This window comes from Meles meles, chromosome X, assembly GCF_922984935.1.
Source record: "Meles meles chromosome X, mMelMel3.1 paternal haplotype, whole genome shotgun sequence".
Taxonomy (NCBI): domain Eukaryota; kingdom Metazoa; phylum Chordata; class Mammalia; order Carnivora; family Mustelidae; genus Meles; species Meles meles.
In genome coordinates this window covers 88,099,394-88,121,509 of record NC_060087.1, presented here as the reverse complement: position 1 = coordinate 88,121,509, position 22,116 = coordinate 88,099,394, and the positions used below count along the sequence as shown (strand labels likewise).

At 35.6% G+C, this 22,116-nt stretch overlaps 1 protein-coding gene across 1 annotated transcript in view; it reads right to left on the bottom strand.

The window, feature by feature from the left end:
• IL1RAPL2 (interleukin 1 receptor accessory protein like 2) overlaps nucleotides 1-22,116 on the bottom strand; it is a 706,648-nt gene that overhangs the window by 3,733 nt on the left and 680,799 nt on the right. The window contains exons 12-13 of the mRNA XM_045994802.1: nucleotides 17,135-17,278; nucleotides 11,068-11,238 (exon numbers count right to left, since the gene is read on the bottom strand). Coding sequence (XP_045850758.1) covers nucleotides 11,068-11,238; nucleotides 17,135-17,278 — 315 coding nt within the window. The remainder of the gene's footprint in view (nucleotides 1-11,067; nucleotides 11,239-17,134; nucleotides 17,279-22,116) is intronic.

Sequence of the window (22,116 nt, the reverse complement as noted above, 5' to 3'; positions counted from 1 at the left end):
ACTAAGTAGAGAACAAGGCCTTATCCAATGTACAGTGCCCTCTAGCAGAAGCAGTGCTTACAGAAGCATAGCAACATTTGTCACTGCAAATCTGCCCAAGGTTACAGACTGCTTTCAAGGAGTACATAGTGTAGGGCCACGAAACAACCCAGTACAAGCCATTAGAGAAGAGAAACTTTTTTTTACAGATGTGCATTTAACAGAATCTCTCTTTTCCAGGGTTTTATTTCCACCACTAGGCAGCAAGAACACTTTCACAAGCGAATATGAGTAAACTTTCTACACACCCTATAGATAAACAAAAACTCTTTAGGAGATACACATAGAATTGCCCATTTAACAATTTGCTATTATTATTGTTTTGGTTTTTACTTAATACATTTTAGGACTTTCTTATGCAGTAGTTACAATGACTGTAAGACAACTTCTAAGTGGAGAGGGGACCTCTTAAGAATTTAAAGAGATTATTTCTTTAAGAAAAATATCAGCATTGAAAACTGTAAAAAATGAAAGTAAAATAAATAAAAACAAAAAAGCAAAATAAAAATACCACATAAACAACAATGGGGGAAGTTATCACTCTGTAATTATCACTTAGAGAACTGGTGAAACAGAATGGAAGGAAAGGTAGAAAGTTTCAATAGAGTGGAAAAATTCTATCCCAATGTATCAACAGCTCTGACTCTTCATTTTCTTCCTTTCTTTCTGCTCCCAAAAAGAAAGAAGTTATGTGGGAAGCTTCATCATTAGATGTTGGATCTGTAAGATACAGTAAAATAAACTATCATGCATCTTTCCCATTATTCTTTTCACCTTTCCTCTACATAAAGCAAAGCAAAGCAAAACAAAACCCAATCCCAGAATTATGGCATCAGTTCAGGAGTCCATGAAAATAATTTTGCCAGGTAAACTATAAGTTAATTGTTAATTTTTTAGAGGAATTGTTTATAGAAATAATTTACCAAGCGGTTATCCAGGTAGTAGTCTTCTCTCATTAATTGTAGTTTTTCATTTAATTAGAAAAATGCTCTGTACAAATCTTGTCAGGAGCACATCTGCCACATAAACTGTGCCTCTATGAGCAACACTTTTTCTATGTGTTCGGATGTAGTCTAATTTATTTTTTAACTGTATTTTTAAAAACAAAAGGTTTGTCTTTATATACATACCTCTACTTAAAGAAAAAAATTTATAATCCAGGTATCCATAGTCTTAAGAGAAACTATAGATATACATATTAATTAATTTGATTGGGATTTATGGGCTTTGGCTTTTGCTATTCTTCTTCCTGAATGGGGAAGGGAACAGGGTTCAATTTTTCTTCCCATTTGTATGGTTCTCCTCCTTCATCTGTCTTTTATATTTTGCTATTTGACAGCTAAGCCAAATGCAACATTTAGGGTTTTGGGGGTCTCTTAAAGATTCATTAGAATTTGCATTTTCCTCCAGAAGAAATGACTGTCAGGACAGATCCCACTATGCTTAGCTGCACAGGGTGTGGATGTTAAAGGGAACCTTGGGTAGAGGGAGTGGTCCCTGTCTCCTGCATATTACACTGGCTGTGCTTATCCTGGCAAAGCCTAGTGGAGAGTTGAGGCAACCATCCAGATAATTCCGGCTGAAAACCTGCTGTGGAAGAAAAAAGGTCTGAATTATCCTCGTTTGCCCTATATATACATTAATCATATGCACTGGAGTCAGTCAGTCAGTACATCAAAATGTTCCCTGGGTAGACACAGACCAAGTGTCCCAAAGAAAACATGAGCCATTTGTTTGGGCCCTGAATTTTGTGTTCCATTTCACTTGGTGTAAAACCAAGTGGAAGTTTTCAGATGTGGAGCCCACATTTCACTTCTTGGGATAGTGATCAGTGGCTGGGCAACAACCTCAATGTTTGAAAGCAGCTGGGGAGGTGCCTCTAAAAGCTGCCTGGCTCTAAGGAAAAGAAGGAGAGACTGTGCACTAGCTTCTATATTCTGGCTCTCTGTTTTTCTCTCTATGTTTTTTTTCTCCACATCACCCCCCTCACCAGCTCCTCTCTACCTCTCTCTCTCTCTCTTTTTTTTCTGTCCTGTCTCCTTCTTGTCCTTTTATCCCCCTTTTTGCTTTCTTGCTCACTCTTTCTGCCTTTCTGTCTCTTGTTTTCCCTTTCTCTATTTGTCTATCTCCGTTTACCCCCTTCTTTTCTCCCTTCTTAAGTTTTTACTTTCTGTCTTCTTATCTTTGGGGAAAAAAACAGGACATAGCCATCGTGAAAAATATAAGTAAACTAACAAGAGACCAAACAGGTAGAGCTAATATTTTTTTATTTCCTAATTTTTAACCAGGGAGTTGTTGCTGGCTTCTACCCAGCAAGTACCCCAAATAATTTCTCTCTTACCCCCAGGTTGCATGTCTACACCCAATGACTGCAAACTAGAGCATGATCCATTAAGAATATGTCTTGTTTTTGCATGGTCTATGAGCAAGGAATAATTTCTTTAAAGGTTGTAAAATAAAGAATATGATGCAACAGAGACCATATATGACTCACAAAGTCAAAAATATTTACTATCTGGGCTTTTACAGAGAAAGTTTGCTGCCCCTGAATTAGAGACCATCAGAGTATTTAGGTTTGGAAAAGTTCCAAGTAAACTAAGTAGAAACAGGTATCATGTTAAGACATTGCTGGCCCATAGTTAGTGTAGTCTCTGACAGGCAGTGGTGTTTGCCATGGTAGAGCTGTGGTTTTGTGGGGGACATTTTAGAAACCTTCAGAAATCATTTTAAAAAGCTTGTTACCATGAAGAGATAATAAGGAAACTTTTTTTAAAAAGTCCCTAAATCCACAGCACACATGAATATTTATTAAATCGTGCCTTAACTTATTCTGGCAAATTTAGCAACTGTGTATTAGATATCCCTCAAAGACTCTTTTTTGTCCACATAAAAAGTATAAAATATCCCTTAAATAAAAGGTCATTAAGTTATTTCTTTGTAGATTTTGGTTTGAAGTAACCTATGATGACAAAAAAAAAAAAAAAAGATTAAAGAGACCTGGGTCTGATAGTCTTCTGCTTCTTTAGGCAAAGCTGTGAAACCACACCAAATTATCAGACACAAAATAAAGCTAATTACATTTAAATTATTTGTGATCTTCACAACTGGTAAAGAAAAAATCCCCTTGAACATAGTTTTGATAGGGGTGCTTGAGTTGTTATAAATTCATTTTTTCACATTTTAAGTGCAAGTGCAAAGAACCTTTTTTCATTTGTCTATCTTGAGAGCTGACAGAAATTAGGAAATATTCTAGAAAGGAAATGCATAGTCACTAGGCACACTTTGGGGTGTGTACTTACTAGAGAATGAAGAAAGTTAAGCCAATAGGAAACAAGGAAAGTGACAACCTAAAACTATTAAAAGGAAAGCAAATTCAATTTAAAAAAATTCTTTCAGGGCAGTTGTATAAACCAAAATTACAGTGCATCTAGAAAAGCAGAATTAGCTCTATAAAAGTGACTTGGAAACAGGACACTTACTAAAAAAAAAGCATAACTGAAGAAAGAAATAAAGCAATAAAATAGAAGCAGGAAGAATGGCAGCCCTAAGAAATTGCTTCTATTGTGATGTGCATACTTTCCCAAAAGAATTCAATACCCTTGTAAATCTCAGGTGCTGAATCTGTTGCAGATGTAGGCAGAAGAACAAGTGAGAAAAAAAAAAACATATATATTTAAGAATGTCCATGAGGTCTTGCTACTGCCTACTAACCTGATTTATCAGGTTATCAACTAATCAATTAGCTTCTTATAAATAATCTTATGTCAGGGTCATTTTTAAGGGGTAGTTGGCATATTTTTAAAAAGTTAAAAGACAACTAACCTATAGACAAAGACACAATTTACTATTTTTTCAGGTTCAAATAATAATGGTTTTTATACCCACAGCTATGTACATCCACTAACAGACAAATCATTAAGATGAGAAAGGATGCATTAATATAGATACTAATTCATTAATTTTTGGCTAACATTAGCTAACTCATAGATATCAACAGTGATATTTCTAAAATCTATGGGTTAATATTTTAAGACTTAAAATCAAGATTTAATCTCTAAATTGACATCAGAAATGAGTTCTAATTGATTGAGATGGGTCCTTTCCTTTAACTGGTATAGAGAAACCAGCAAAAATAAGATAGGTTTCCTATGTATCAAAGAAAAATGTATTATTCAACACTACATATTTGAAGATATTTGCCCTCTGGTATAACTAGACACTTATAGTGAGGTACTTTATAGTGTAGTCTGACTGAAAATACTATATGCATCTTAAATAATGAAGCTTAATACTAACCTGTTGAAAGAGTTATATAGGTTGACAACCCGACTTTGTCTGCTGATATTACTAAAGATCTGGGTCTTGATTCTGCCTCTGGCAGATGTAAGATTCTGCCTGTGTTGTCTGACACAAAGATTGAGGCAATAAAATTTTTATTTAACTAGGGGTATGTGTGGGAAGGAGGAGCTTTCTAAACAGTGTGTGATATTACTTATCCTACAAAAACTTTCCCTTTCTCCTCCCTCTCCAAGTCTTTGGCTTGATATTTCATAGATAGTTCTTTGGGTTAAATTTTTTGGTAAGAATTTTGTTCTCTACTGAGTAATGTTAAGGATACTAATTAATTATTATTGATAAGTTGGTTGATCAATGGCTAACATGGATTTGCTGTGACCTTGCAAGTATAGTGAACTATATTTATTCATAGTTTTGACTTTGAAGACTTATTTCTGGTAATGAATCCCTTACTTTTACTGTTACATTTTACCTGTGGATGGGTGGGTAGGGAAGCATAACAGTAGGCAGAATCAACTCTGGAATATTATCCTCATCTCTAAATTCTTTCTCATATCTCTTCACCTCTTTACTGAGAGTAAATATAGGTAATAGAAAACATTCAGAGAATATTGAGGGAAAGATAATGTGGAGAGTAGCAAAAAACAAAAAACAAAAAACAACAAAAAAAACCCCTGCAAAATGTCCTTTCTCTCCTCTTTTTTCCCTTACCCTCATGCCCTAGAAACTTGTAGATGGAATTAATTTTATTCAGAGCTATCTTATGAATAGGAACAAGACTACCTGCTCCTTAAATTTCTTTTCTGTGGCTTTTCTGTGGCTCCTTTGTACTTAAAGACAGTTTTTTCCAGGTCTTCTGATCCTTTTTTCTTTAAGGAGTCTGTTCTTTGTGCCCCTCAAGCAGTAGACTTCTTGATTGAAATTCTACACAGTTCTTTCTTAACCTCAAACGCTCATGAGAAACTTTAGTCCATTGACATCAGCACATTTGGGGGCATATTGGGGTACAATTCCCTTTCTCTTGACTTTAACATGAAGGGGATAGTGGGCATATCTAATTTTATTCCATTTGAGTTAATTGTTCACAATGTGTTAAATTTCCATGGTTGTGCATGTCACCCCTGCCTCACAGTTTTTAGGTCACAGACATCAGAATGCCTAGAAAAGGATTTTATTACTCCCCAAGGAAAATTTACTTGAAGACTGTCCAATATGTCCAGCTATTAGAGGAACTATTGGCAATGGGTACTTACAGATCCATGTACAAAAATATTTTTTGCATGCCTCACTTAGAAGTGACTAGGGATCATCTGACACCAGATGTATTCTCCACTCATTTGTCATTCCACTGTCAGCACAATCACATGGATAGCACTAAGTATTAGAAAACTGAAGATTAGAATAGTGAGGAAATGTAAGAATGTAATCAGACATTATCATTTTCCCTTAAATTACTGAAGGAGTTATGGGATTCTTCAGTTTCACTCACTCAATTACTCTTTCAGTAATACTGATACTTGAGGCCAAATTCATAAATATAACTCCAACAGACAGAGATGATCAAACACATATTTGACAGTATCTTTAATATACAAGGTCTTTCTCTAGTGTAATAATGCATGAATAACTCACATTGAGATCCCCTCAGTTTTTCTATGAATAGATGGGAACATTAAGATAAATCCTTTTGAAGGAATTTTTTCTCTTCAAAGTCTACTTAGATATTTATAGATTTTTCTGAAGTTTCAGACAGAACAGGCTCAATTTTTACTTGTTAATAAATATTACATAGGTATTTTTAAGTACCTCGATTGCTTTCTTTTAAAGGCAAACAACAGCTACAGGATTGGGTTGTTTATACTTTTAGTCTTAGAATGTTATTTTCTCCACTTGATCAGTGGTCTTGAGCCTAATTCAATAACCTTTTATATTTTTATGTTTTTTTAATCCTTGCAGAAACACTGAGATAAGATGGCATAGAGAACCTAAATGGTACTCATCCAAAAATGTCCCCAATCTCAGGATCTCAATTGCACAGCTGGGTTCTATTGGTCACATGTCAGCTTCAGAGCACATCTGTTCATTCCTCAAGGATCCACTAGACCCCATGAACAAAATGTGCTCTGTGTACAGTACTTTACACCACAAAACCCAGCAGCTGCAGGGGTGAGAAAATCTCTACTTCTCAAGTTTGTGTCTCTAGGCAGTTTGAGTAGGGTGTTTTCTATCTGGCTTTCTTTTGGTTGTCTGTCAGTTCTGACATTCAGACGCCTGTTGGCAACAAAGTTGCTTTTGCTATTCTCAGGACAGATGTTTCTAGCCTGGGAAGAGACAAACCAAATTTTTACTGGAAAGTAGGAATTCTTGCCACATTCAGGCACCAAACCTGAGAAAACACAAGGAAGATCTTGGCTACAGGTTCAAGAATGGAAAGGTAGGCCACTGCCAGGAAAATAATGTCCAGAGCTGAAGACTTTTAGTTTTAGCCTTTATGAAAAAAATATTTGTGTCAAATCTCCCCATCTCTGCTGCCTCATGATGGCCAAAGGACACTTCCCTAGTAGGGCACATGGGAACAGTGCAGACACAACCTCATCTTGGAAAGTAACATCTTTCTATTGAAGCATTTTAAGAACTGTTGGTCATATGAGGAAGAGAGAGACTGAGAGGAAGACAGAAGATGGGTGGAGTCCCCTTCATGTGCTTTGAAACTGTATGCACTGGAAAGGTATGTGTGCTAATGAGATTGAGTTGGAATACCATGAGAGTGGTGCAAAAGAAACTCAAGATACATCAAAAGTGAAGATATTAAACATTAATGGGTTAATGACATAGACCTCATTAATTTGATTCATAGAAAATTATTGTTGTAGATCAAGGATGATATTATGAAGTCTGCTTTTACAATCCTCAAAGACCTCATTGCTAGTTTTTGGAGGAAGGAGTAGTCTTGGGTCAACATATTTTAAAAGAGATGTGAGGGACAAGCATAGCTTATAATATTGTAACTAGTTTTTTCCCCCCAGGAATGTGTCTATATTTATATAGCACAACCTGTTAAATCTGTACCAATGGCTGCAAATACAGACCACAGAAGCTTCTTTAATAACACACACACACCAAGTCCAAAATTTTCTACTCTGTCATTCATGTGTAAATCAAGTATATTATTCATATACTTCATCAACTTCCTGAATGCATGTTAAAAATGCCAAGAAAAAACTCGTTAATCGTGACATGGTGACTGCTCAGCCAGCTCTAAAATGTTGATGGAAAAAGAAAAATTGTCAAAGGGCCTTTTTAAGAACTTCTGCAGGTTATACTCGCAAATCAGAATTCAGAGAACATGAATTTCCTCGTTTAGGAAGGAAGTATTAAAATCAAACACCCTCCAGTGGTTGCATCTACAAACTGCATAGTTGTCCCAAATGGCTTACTTATAAAAGGAGTCTTCCTGTGCACCACTGAGTATACAGAATCCAAATCCCTGCTCAGTCTGACAGTTGTATAATCTCAAAAAAATTAAAATGATCTTCTATGGACTATAAAATCTCTGCCATCCTAATGACTTCTTGGGTGTTTTTATGTTAAGTTCTTTAAATGTCAGAGTATACTAGGTGACAACTTCCTAACATCTCTTCTTATTCAGTGAGTCACAGTCCCCAATTCAAATCTTGTAGCTTAGAGCTAGGAAATATGGCTTACTTATGTAGTAAGCACTCTATTGTCAAAGAGGATGTTCAGATGTGTCTTTGATACACCAAAACAACTAATTTCAATCAATTTAGCCAAACAACTAGCTAACTCAATGAGGTATAAAATATTTTACCACCCGTTGACTACATTGACCCACTTTGTTGATTAAATTGACAAGTCAGGTCACCAAAACAGACTATATGGGAGCATTAAGAAGACATAATTTGGGGATCCATCTCTTTCACCTTCATACTGCCTAGGTCTGACTCTCACCTATGCACAATAGCTTCTTCTTTACATAATAAGCTAGTGTCATCTACTGAGTCCTAGGAAGAGTGACTCTCTTGTGTTCCATATTATCCCCATTTCCCTTTCCAATGTATGCAATGGTAAAGCACTGTTTTCCAGTTCAGAAGAACTGGTGGAGTTGATAAAGACTGCCTATTGTGGTGCCAACAGTTTTGGAATGCAGGAAGACAGAAAGCCCAGCACCACATTGAATCCTATTGAAGATGACTTAACAAAGAGTACAAATTCCACTTTGGTAATGACATTACTTTAATACAATTTAGGATATAACTCTAAAAATTGATGTTGCAAAATTTTTACATTTAAAAAGATACTCATGACTAAGTAGAAAAAATAAATAGTAATCTAATAAATTAAACAAAATAGTAAAGAAATGTTTTTAATTTTATATCAATGTTAAACCCCTTTTAGTATTCTTTTGAATATAAGAAAAATAAAAACAATATACTCTTTAGCCTAGTTTAAGGACTGAGGCTATTCATATGAATTACTCACAATTTTTTTTCTCCCAGTAGAAAGCTCCCTTTTAGCTTTCACATTTGCCTTGTTAACAAAAAATGCCATTTAGTCACTCTCATGCAAAAATTTAAAACCTGACTTACTTCATTCTCATTATTTCCTCCTATTTTAGACACTGCTTAAACAAAATCAACAAGCACCTATGAAGTACTCAATGAGCTCAAGTTTTCTGCTAGATGATGACAGGAATATGGGATAAATGAAATATAGTCTCTGCCCTCATGGAGCTTATAATCTTGCTGAGTAGATAAAATATAAATAGGTGGGAAACTATATAAAATAATAAAATAAAATGTCACAGGAGTAAAAAAGTTTATAGGCCAAAAAGTGACTTTACTTGTGAACTTTGGACTGGAGAAATTATTATGGGCCTTTTATACAGGCAGTGATATGGAGAAAAGTAAATAAGATTTGTAAAGGTATAAAAGGCTAGCATGAACAAAAGCATTACAAGGACACACAGTGTATATCAAAGGCACAATGTGGTTAGAGTGAAAGGTGTAAGGAAATGGTGAAAAACAAGTTTAGGAGATTGATTTGGGCTAACACCAGACTACAGAAGTGTTTAACTGATGGTTATGGATTTTATCCTACAGGAGATGGTGAACAATTTAAGGTTGAATGGGGAAGTGATATGATCAAGGAATTATACATATTTGAGGCAATAGATGGTTGAGAGGAATATAAAGGAAGGCAGAGAGTAATCAACATTGTAGTAATGAGGTGATTAGGGCCTACATTAGAAGGTAAAACTGAGAATGGAAAAGATGAAACGGACACTGGATTTAGGAGAGAGATACAGAAGAATCAAAGATGACTCAGAGGTATCAACAGGCTCCTTGGGGTTCAATCAATGTAAAACTGGTATCTCAAGTCATAAAGATGAAAAGAATTACAGAAAGAAAAGAGTGGAAGACTGTGAGAAGGAGCTTGGGGAATTATTACATTTGTGGTACAGGGAGTAATTGACCAGTAAATATTGTTTTCTTTGTTTCTTTCTATGTACATTTAAGTGTGCATATTCACGTGCATACAGAAACATACTTAGATACATATGCATTCTGAGAAAAGAGATAAACAACCAAAATTCAAGTGTTTCAAATATCTCCTTTCAGTTTAGTGAACTTGGTGGATAGCTGATAATCTGAATAAATGTTTTGGAGTAATAGCATGATCTAATAGACTGAGAACCAGAGTCAAATAGATTCAGATTCTAATCCTAGCTCTATCATTTGCCAGCTGTCTGATCTTGGACTACTTGAACTTATTTTCTTATCTGTAAGTTAAGGATAATAGTATCAACTCTTTTTCTACATAGGGTTATTATAAACATGAAATTATATTATGTGAAAATATTTTATATATTGTGAAGTATGGGAAATATAAGCTTTTTAATTTTGTTATCACATGGGTACAAACTATCATATTCTGATTTGTAGTCACATTTTAACCCTCCCTCAAGGATATTAATATAGAATCATAGGCAAACTAATTCTAGCAGTTGTATTTACCTTCAATGGCATTTTAAACTCTTTGAAGACAGTGTCATATTTTAAGCTTTCCTGTATTCCCTTATACTTTAGCCTGTATACCACTCTGAACATGAACAGGAACTAAATATATATATTTTACTTGAACCTGAATTTATTCTAAAATCTCAAATATAGCTTTCAATATGTAGCATAATTTAAAAGTAACATTCAAGCCCACATTGTCCAGAGCCTCTTTAAAATAATTTAAATACACAGTGAGTTCTATACCCAATAGTCTCACATACCTTTTTTTAATGTGTTTTTTTCCAATAAATTTGGAAATGAGTAACAAGGCATATTTTCAGTTATTAGTGACAATGAATGTAGGTATAAGTAGAAGCACAATGACAGAAGACCAGCTTTGGAACTGAAATGCATTGAAAAGGCTTTGACTTACATATTTTTAAAAGGATCATCATTTTATTAGAATGCTAAGGCAATGTAATTTTAAAAATACCATTAAGGCGTGATACCTAAAATGTAAAACCATAACTAAAATGCAAGTGAGGGTACCTTTTAAAAAGTTTGAATGCCAGGACACATAGTGGAGAAATTTGAATTTAATAAAATCTCCTATGAGAAACAACTATCTAAATACTTGGTTCTGACATCTGAAGCCTCCATATAACTTCATAAAAGAAACACAAATTTTAAATACAAAACTGAATGTACTTACTTCCACTTGGAATCAGGTCCCTTTCTGGGATGAAGAGTTTATATCCATAGTGTTTTTCCAGGACATCTGGCAGTATTTCAAGAGCAAACTGCTCTTCTTCAGGATTGTCACACTCTAAAGTATCTTGGTCCACTTTTGTGTAAGACAGATAGGCATCATATTCCTTGTTGTCTTAAATACAAAGAACAACAAGTGGGTTTTTTGTATTAGTAGTTTCTCTTTAGCTACTAAATGTCTATAACCATTAACAGGCTGAACTAAGCAGTATAATTAGTGACTGTCATTTACAATTAGAAAAAAAATAAACCACATGCCATGTTATAAGAAATCTAGTACATTTCCACATAACCTAGTCGTATGATATGAGCTTAAACAGTTATGGTAATGGGAAACCTATAGTCAGGACAGAATAAAAGAGAATTATTGTGAATTTAGGTGACTAGACATATTTGTGATGTTCAGTGATGTGTGAATGATTAGCTCAGTGTGTTTGACTGCAGGACTAAATAGACCAAAGTCATGGATTTGAACTTTCTCTGTGCCAGTTGGCTTGGCTCTGTTACTTGGTCACAGGCTATATACCTCGTTTGCACAAGTATGTGCAAGAGATCCAAGAGGGGATGGGCCCTAGAGTCTGGAAGATCAAAATAATCCAGCCTCACTCCTGGAGACACTACTCACAACACATGCCATATTTCTAGTTGGTTAGTATCGTTATCTTCATATACAAAAAGTAGTTCATTATCAAATATTAGAGACAGCAGCTGGGTTTTATACAAGTGCATTGTCTGTTATCCTTGTTCAATCCATGGCCAAATAATTTGACACAAGCTTCCAAAAGATGCCTTTGTTTCAAAATATACATCCTTCCATTATTGCTAAATTAGGTTTTCCCTTCACACACTTAGGGAATTAACTATGCTTTGAGAAAGTATTTCTTTTTCCTCCTTTGCTGTGCTGGCTCTCTCTCTCCAGCCTCTCCAAAGAGAAAATGTAAAATGTTCACATATTTTTTCCTCTAAAAATTATTAATGAAAACAACCACTCAAGTCATTAGTCCCCATTGGTTTTAGAAAAGCCACATTGGAAAAGTTATAGTGGTTTTCTAAATTCCCTTATTTATAGAAAATTATTTTTAAAAGTTAATGTAGTGAACATAGACTTAAGTGAAACTGTTAATATTTAGTAAACCTTGTTACTTGCAAATAATAATTTTAAAAGATAGGCAAATATTTCAGGGTTTGTTTCTAGACCTCATCAATATTTTCCATTAAAGCAGACCTGATTATAATATAGCAAATCCTGACCAAAACATAATTTACAGAATGAAGCAGCCACTCATCTATACCCTTAATGATTTAGTTCTACCTACTAAAGGAGAAATAAATGATAAGTATATGGAGACAAATAAATACCTTAGAGTAGAAGTACGTGGCACCCCCTGACTATCTAGTGATATCTGAGGCAGGATTATATTTTTCTAGTTCTAGTAAGATTCCAGTCTTCACCACTCCCACATGAAAGGAAAGGAACTCTGGTTATTTATGTTATGATGGTGCCTGAAGACAAGAGGCTTTTCTTTAGCATGTCCTCTGGCTGGAAAAGGCTTCCATAAACCTTGGTTGGGTTACTTGATTGCCAAGAAGCAGATACACATGAAGGACTGCCCTGGATAGTTAAGATCATTTGGCTTACAAATGGGACACATTCCACTCGTATGCATTAAACATCACTTGGAAGTGAGAATGTTCATAAGCAATGCTAATGTAAGAACCTCCTGGTAATCTTAGCACCTCTGCCCCTGTTCCAAGCAGGCTCAGGATGCACCTGCAAGTCCTTGACTTTCTCCAGCTATAATTACTCACCTGGGACTTAGAGCTGCTGATGATATACAGCTGGAAGAATAAACTAGGCCAAAGGACAAACAGATCCATTCCTATGAACAGAATGTATTTCATTGTTCTTAATGGATAGTGCTGCTGCCTCAAATTCCATAATGTCACAGTAGACCCTTGTTTCCTCTGATTTTGATGACATTTCTGCTTTGCAAACTCCGTAAATTCAACTACTTATTAATTTATTCAGCAATGATTTGTTGAGCATTTACTATGAGCTAACCATCTGCAATGACTACCTCTTTCACTCATTTGGCCAGGCCTTTATATTTTTGTCTCTATTGTTTATCCTAAGACTATTTGCCCTCCAAACATGCCTAAACTCACATATTCCTCATTCCTACTTGCTTGACCTATACCTTACTATAGGTGATGCTACAGACTTTCTTCTAGAAAAATATTGCCATATTTGCATATCCCAAAACAGTTTGTGATAAAGAACGTGGATGTCTTTGATATGTGTTAACATCCAACATATCTGGATAATAAATTTTACCTAACATTCTAGAAGCACACCATTCTTTTGGAAAAGTGTTGCTTCTTGGGGTGCCTGGGTGGCTTAGTGGGTTAAGCCTCTGCTTTCAGCTCGGGTCGTGGTCTCAGGGTCCTGGGATCGAACCCCACATCGGGCTCTCTGCTCGGCGGGGAGCCTGCTTCCTCCTCTCTCTCTGCCTGCCTCTCTGCTTACTCGTGATCTCTCTCTGTCAAATAAATAAATCTTTAAAAAAAAAAGTGTTGCTTCTGATTTTAGTCATGTCCCTTTAAAATGAATTAAAGATTTAAAGAATTTAAAGAATTAAAGAACTAAAGAGCTTATGGTGGATGGACAGAATAGGAAGAGTGCTCTCAAAGCCACTATGTCAGATGTCCCAGAAGCTCTAAGATGCCAGTTAGTGAGCAAGCAGCGATGCAGATGCCACAGTTTAAAAAACGCACTTCAGCCTTATATAGGCAGCCAAGAAAATTTCATGAATAGCCACAGCTGTTGCTCTTAGAGAGGAGCAAGATGGAAGAGCAAAATCAACAACATGATGTAAATAAGGTTAACAACAAGGCCTGAAAATTGTTTTAAAAACCAAAAGGCAATTAAGTAACACCACTTTGCTAGGGAAGGCTAATGAGCCTTCTTCTGTGTTAAATCATGCTGACTAAGCTCATCTAAGGAACCAGAAAATAGAGCACAATACAGATGGCAGAGAATTATAAGAAAGAGAGCTTGCACAGCAATCACCATACGTATATTGTTCCCAGTGAAGAGAGAAGTTATGAGGAAGGGAACCAAACTGCAAAGAATTTTCCCGTTGTCACTCCTGTCCTTCCAGTTTTCAAAGCTCATTTTAATCCTGTTCACCACCAGGAAGCCATTCCTGTTTACAACCCAGTTCTAGGGCTACGCTAAACACGGTGTTAAATCCTTAGCTTCTAAAGTGCAAAGACTGTGTAACATTGTGGACTATTATATCCCTGGTGCCTACTATAGTATGAGTATGTGTGTTGATCCAGATGAGGAATATAAGTAAATATATCATACGTAAAGCCTGCCACATAGTAGACACCTAATAAATATTGAATGACTGAACAACTCAAAGGTCAAATAGATGAAGCTATCATTGGTAGATTAAAATGAAATGACATTTATAAAGAATGACTAAGAAGTAAAAGTCTGTTGGATTGATTTTATTTTGTAAAAACAAGGCATTTTTACAAGAACTTTCAGAAAATGCTACTATACATATGAATCAAAGAGAAAATATGAACAAAAAGTGTAAGGGTAAAACTAGGATGTGTCCATGAGATGCCAAAGTACTTAAATAAAGAAATGAAAAATTTGGAAGTTATCTAGCTGATATTTGGCATCATGAAACCAAGTATTTCTAATAGGGCTTTAATATTCATTTATTCATCCTCACCACATACCTGCTGACTTTTTAGTATTCCATTCAGCTAGTACAGGTTGTATATTTAAGGTCTGAGTTTCCATGTAGGAATTAAAAAAATATTTGTGTTCTCCTTCCTAATGAAAACCCTTGAAGTCCCTTCCTTCCACATTACATTTGCTCTCTAAAACAACAGGTTTGGAATCAGTACATACAATTTTCTAACCAAAATGCTCTAGATTTTTGTCATTTTTGACTACATGGACCACACTGGAGATGTAGATGCAAAGTAGAAAATTTAATCCTGAAATGTCCTATGATGCTAGCATGGATTCAGTCTTACAAATATGTACTACAACAGATCAGTTAATCTGGATTCTTAGGTATGGGTGATGAATATAATTAATTATTGCAGATTAACTTAATAAATTGTATCATCACAGAAGGTATTGAAAAATTGCTTATATTCATGACTCAAAACAAATTAATCACAGGAGCCTCCCTTTCATGTTCTTTCATTTAGGCAATGCGTCTTCTATATTCCCAGTTGGATAATTAGCCACTTGTTGGCACCTGTGAATCAGTAACATTTTCCTCAGTAGTACATTTCATCTAGTTATTTTACATGTGCAAGTAAGAAGTCAGATTTTTCTTTTTTTCAATTTATTAACATATAGTGTATTATTTGTTTCAGGGGTACAGGTCTGTAAATCATCAGTCTTACACAATTCACAGCGCTCACCATGGCACATACCCTCCCCAATGTCCATCACCCAGCCACCCTATTCCTCCTCTCTCCCCTCCAGTTTTGTTTCCTGAGATCAAAAGTCTCTTAGGGTTTGTCTCCCTTCCCAGTCCCATCTTGTTTCATTTTCCCCTCCCCTCCCCCCATCCACGCCCTGCTTTTCAAATTCCTCATATCAGAGAGATCATATGACAGCTGTCTTTCTCTGATTGAGAAGTCAGATTTTTCTATATTAATTGCTATATATAGAAACTGACCATACTTTCATATATATTGTTGGAGTACATAATTATGGTTGGAACAGGCCCTAATCTCTCATTTTGAAACTATGTCTGAATAAGGGTCTATAATACTTTTAAATGGCTGCTATAATAATTAGGTAGATATACTGCTTTGATAAAGAGCATGCATATGTACTCATCAAAAAACATTCAACATTTCTCCAACTGATATGAAAACATAAGTCAGTTAAAATCCACTCATCATTATTTACATAATAGAAAACATAGGACCAATATTGAAGATTCCTCAAATTTTTTTTTTACAGTCATCACCTTGCCCTTCTTCTACCACTATAAAAATAAAAAAAATCATGAATCCTTCTTAAGACCATGATCTTACAAAAACAAATGAAAGCTCTGACCTTCATTATTTTGATATAATGAAACTTAGAATCAAAATCTGACTTTTTAATGACTTACAAATGGACTTCTTTTTAATCTTGGTTTACCTAAGGGGTTCCACACATATATTTCTAAGACTTACAGTAGTTTGTAGCTGAGGATTTTATGCATATCGAGTTGCATGTCATGATTTCTTATTGATATCGATTTGATATATGGTAATTTATTCTCTTGAAAAATTAAATCATTTTTGATTGTTCAAAGAAACAAGGCTCAATACAATGTTTTATTGATATTTCATTCAAAAGATTTCTAGGGCCCTAGATGGCAAATATAAGAAAATTATAAACTACATTCTGAATTTCTATCCTTTAGGTCATTTTTGAGACTGGTTCTACAATCATCCAAAATATGTGGATCCAGATGCACTGTGAGATTTAAAAAGAGACTCTTCATAGCTTTTAATCTTTTTCTTAAGTGATTTGTTTATTTTTTCAATGTTAGGAATGGCTAAAAATGATCTGTACCTAAATCTGAATTTTCTGGGGGAAAATAATGAAATTGATTCTTAATTTATTTCTTAGTAAGGGGAAGGGTTTTGAGAGCAATTGTTGTAGTTCCAGATCAGTTCATGTCTCCTTGTTAAACTGTTTATTTGGAAATAGTGTCAAACATACAAAAATAAAATATTTTCAAAGAACGTCTGTATATCCTTTACCCAGATTGTCCTGTTGTTAATATTTTCTCCCCTTTGTTCTTTCTTGATAAATTCATAATTTTTTTCTGAACTGCTTGAGGGGTAATTTGCTTTAGTCTGAGCCCTGTAACTCTAAATATTTCATCATGTATCTCCTAAGATTAGGGATATTCTCCTACCTAATCACAAATTCATGCCTTTTAATTGAAGTTGAACAGGATACAGCTTACCATTGGTAGTTTCATCACCTCCAAAATGCTGTCGGTAGAAGAGCATCAGTTCAATATTGTAGCATTTGTAGATGACCACAAAAAGTACAAGGAGGAGGAAGATTGCTCCCAGACCTCCTGCAAGTTCAATTTTGTAGATTAAATCTGGAAGCAATAGAATAAACAGGAAAGGGTAATTAAATCAGCAACACTTGGGATCTTTCCATATTTCTAGTCTGTAAGATGTACAACCCATTCTGCTTTTCTCTCCAAAAGATTCTTCCTTAATGCAGTAAGTAGCCTTGTTCTCGATACATTTGTGTAAATCAAATTTTCATAAAATTAACTCTTTTCTGAAGATTTGAATAATTTTACTCTTGAAAGTGATGTCTACTTGAAAAGGAATAGTCACTCCCAATTTGTTCTGAACACATCTAGATCTTACATATACACTTCTGTTTTAAGTATATCTCGGGGAAATGTTAGAACTGCCTTTTTCTGGGTCTAGGGCCAGTATTTTGTTGTTTCTATTAAATTATCTTATTGACTTAGTAAGATTACCATCTAGTACTTCTCAGGCCACAGGCCCTATTCTACATGAGAGCAACATCATAAAATTATTCTCAGAATCAAATCAAATTGAATGAGCTTGCAAGATTTAACTGTTTCATTTAACCCTAGGAAAATAATCCAATAGAAAATAATCCAATGACATAGGAAAATTAGCTTATCCATTCCCCCTACTTATTTGAATAAATGACTATTATATGTACATAATATAATATGCCCAGTGGGGCTAAAGGTGAATGAAAAACCCAGGTTAATAACTTGCACTATTCATCCAACACTAGGCTAACTGATAGTAGCCCTAGGCTGCTCCAGAGGAGCACCCCTAGAACACTAATAGCTGCAAAATTAAATCAACACATAATGGAAGGAGATCTAGTGTATCCAGGCTCAGGGAATGTGACTTATGTGTAGCTTAATTAGTGATATTAACAAATCTAAGGGGTATCATCAAAAAAGAGGATAGTACCATGAAATTTAGAGGAATGGGAAGTCAGAAGAGAATTTAGAATGTGAATTCAGCAATGTCTAGAAGAGAAAAACTGAATCTGAAAGACACCAGACCAAAGACATATTTTCCTCTGTGAGATAGGGATATTCATTCATCTTAATAAAACAGATAAAATTGCATAAGATATTAGTTAACCTCCCCTTAATCTAATTCCATAATTACTAACTGACTTTTTAAAATTATCAGTTCTGCTTACTATGTAGCTAGAAACTGGAAAAGAGAGTGACTTTCTAGTTTGTGTATCAGTTGTTTATGAGTTTGGTTTGTATCAATCAGCCTCCCTGGATGGGTAAATTCTGTGACACTGTCAAAATCAAATTTCTGACCATAACAGATTGCCACTCCTGAAAGTCTCTCAACAACCAGATTGTCAAACTTTCCCTGGGGATATCCCTTGTCTCTATATAGGGTTATTGCTTAAGAGAAACTAGGCAGGCTCAATATGACAATTAAGATTAAAGAAAAAGATAAACATATACAATATATACTACATATAATTTTTACTACACATATACTACATAGTATTTAAAATAACTACATATATATAAAATAGATACTATAAGTAATAAATATTATACATAAAATTTTCAACCAGTCTATTAATATATTCTTTAAGTAAACCTTGAGGGCAAGAATCCTATAGGGCAAATTTATAAATGAAGAATCTGAGACTAAGTAGTTTAATTCAGTTACTCAAGGTCATATACCTAAGAAGTGGCCAAAATTGGATTTAAGCCCAGATATTCTAGTTTCAAATTCAAGACCATTTTTATTATACCACTGTTTTGTAAGCTTCAGCCTGGAAATTGACAGAAGAAAGACTTCTCTCTTTTGCTTCATAGAACAGTTGGTAATGCTTCATAAGAATATGTAACTTGCGGTGAATTTTGGCTCCTTCTGCCTTTTTCAGGGAAATAACCTAAACTACAATTCACCAGGCAGAATGAAAGGACTGAGTAGGTCTCATGCACTTCATTAGAGGATACTGAAGAATTCTGTAGCTGTACCAGAGAGAATAGAAGGGTCTTCTGGAGTCCAGCATATGAAGAAAAGTTTTAGGTTTCATGGGGAGAGAGAATTTGGTCGTGGAAAGGAGGTGGAGTGAGAGAGGAGATGGTAGAAGCCAGAGACATCATGTTCAATCAGGAAAGTCACTGAGTGGAAATGTAAGAAGCATAAGTAAATGTCACTCTTTTTGAGTAAGGAGAGAGAGGGAATGATGGAAAAAGGAAGGGAGTGGAGCTGCTGTGAAGGACGAAATATATTAATGAGGAATATCATAAGCAGACCCATAACAAGTAGGGTAGGAAACTGGATTCTATCTCTGTCCTGCCTGGTGTGAGAGGTAGTCATTTTGAAAACTGAGCCACAATATTTCAGGCAAAAAAAAAAACAACCTTGGGGGCGCCTGGGTGGCTCAGTGGATTAAGCCGCTGCCTTCGGCTCAGGTCATGATCTCAGGGTCCTGGGATCCAGCCCCGCATTGGGCTCTCTGCTCCGCAGGGAGCCTGCTTCCTCCCCTCTCTCTGCCTGCCTCTCTGCCTACTTGTGATCTCTCTCTCTGTCAAATAAAAAAAAAAAAAAACACCTCATACCACATATTAGCTCTGCCTCCTGCCCTCTATATAGAATGCAGTTCCCCAGAAGCCACTGTGTACCTGTATATGGGTGGTAAGGCAGCCTTGTTTATGAGACCTGTGTGGGGCTACAATATAAAAATCTTTGCTTGTTTTCTCACCATCTTACATCAATTATGCATTCTTAACAGCCAGTGTTAAATTGACAGAGCAATGACTTTTTTGTTACTCTAGAAACTGAATTCTCTTTGGTATTAGGACATTGATTGACTTGATTCAATATGTTTTTTTCTGCTGTAAATGTTCATTTACTGTTGTAAATATTTTTGACTCTTACTCTTTCCTATATTTCTGTCTTTCTTTCTGGTCAGAATAGAATTCAACTGCTTTCAAAGTCACCAAGTGGGAATTTTTTCAGCAATTTCTATGCTATTTACAGAGTAGAGTTGCTCTTAGGTAGATGAGAAACTTCAGCAGTAGGAACAATTTGTGCTCCCAAGTAGCAGAAACTTTTTTCAGCAGTAAATTTATGGAAGAAAACCATGGTGTGAAAAGTACATTTGTGGTTTGGGGGTCCATTTTATAAAAATCTCTTTGAAAGATATTACCTAATGATGGATGTTTATGTTGAAAACTGTGTACCTAGTCCTGAGACTCAACCAGTATTCTTTCATTCAGCCCAGGCAGAGACATTAAAAAGGAAACATGCATCCTATAATTAGAGGGCAGAATGCCATCACCCAGATGACACCTGGCTTTTCTCTTTTCAACTGCCATTTCCTATCTCAGCAGGATCTATACTTCTAGGGACACTTTCTGAGAAGGTGAAAGTCATTTTATTTGGACTGTGTCTTATATACACATCACAAAGATAGCTATATCCAGAATAGCAATTTATGGGATTGTAACTTTTTGTAGGCACTCAAAGTAAAAGTGTAATTCTTTTTAACCTTCTTAGTTTGAACCCAACTATCACTTCACTTTGAATGGGGATTGGACATTACAGAATGGGCAAAGTAGCAGCTGAACCTAAGGGACTAGAGAGAGGAAAGACTGGAAATGTTTTGAGTTAGCTCATAAGTTGGGAAGCAGGTTAGGAAATCCCACCTGAGGGTTTCCTGTACAGATTGGGGGTTCAGCATGGGGCAGTAGCACTGGGAATGAACAGAGATATTCAGTGATAAGATTTGTTTGTGGGAAAGGCAATATGTGTGGATAAGAAAAAAATACCGTAATTTCCTTAGCAAAAATTCAGTCCTGGGGCGCCTGGGTGGCTCAGTGGGTTAAAGCCTCTGCCTTCGGCTCAGGTCATGATCCCAGGTTCCTGGGGTTGAGCCCCGCATTGGGCTCTCTGCTCAGCAGGGAGCCTGCTCCCCCCTCTCTCTCTGCCTGCCTCTCTGCCTACTTGTGATCTCTGTCTGTCAAATAAATAAATAAAATATTTAAAAAAATTCAGTCTTGTTCACACACATACACAAATGGGATGGACTTCTTACTAAAATGTTAGTTGTAATTGTTGATAATAGTTCATCAGGGAGTGAGCAAGTGATAGGTGCAGGTAAAAGATACATTGTAAAGGGTCGTTTTGCTCTGAGAAAGCCTGACCATGTTAATTGGATATATTAGACATGAGTTTTCATCTTATGAAAGGCTTTTTCATTGTATGAAAGGATTCATCGAATGTTTCTTCTCCATAATTATCACTTAGGGCATTTTCAATGTCTGACTTACAGCTCATCAGGAACTTACTGTTCCATAAAAAAAGCCATACTCATATTCCAGGTGGAAACACTGCAGCCACTGAGGCCAGGCTATGCTGTGATAAAGTTTGAAAGGTTCAACTCCAAAGGAAACACCTGAAGTTTTTATAGACAAGCCAGACCTTAGTCTGTTTAAAAACATTGGAGCAGAGCCATAAGGCTTCTAGCTCTTTTCTGGAGCTCTACCATATTGTTGAGCACTCCTAAAGAAAATGGAATAAGGGAAGATGAACTGCATCCTTTTGCAAAGCATAGTGAAAAAATTTAACTGCTACTTAAAACAGAGAGTGCACACTGGTATACCATGTTCCCCCAAAAGGTTTTGTTACTCTATATAATATTACCAAAACATGAATGCTAATATTTAAAAATCAAAAGATTGCATGCTTAGTGTTTCAACTTAACTTGAAAATTCAGAAGTTCTCATATTCCTGGGTTTACATGTCAACAAGCATGGCAATAATCTTCTAGAAAAGAGTAGTGATTGCCCCTTTAAGGTGAAGCAAGTTTTCTCTAGCCTGTGTGCTTTTTTTCCCTAATATCCAGCCTCTTAAAAAAAAAATCTCACTATCTGCCTGGCCCCTGAGG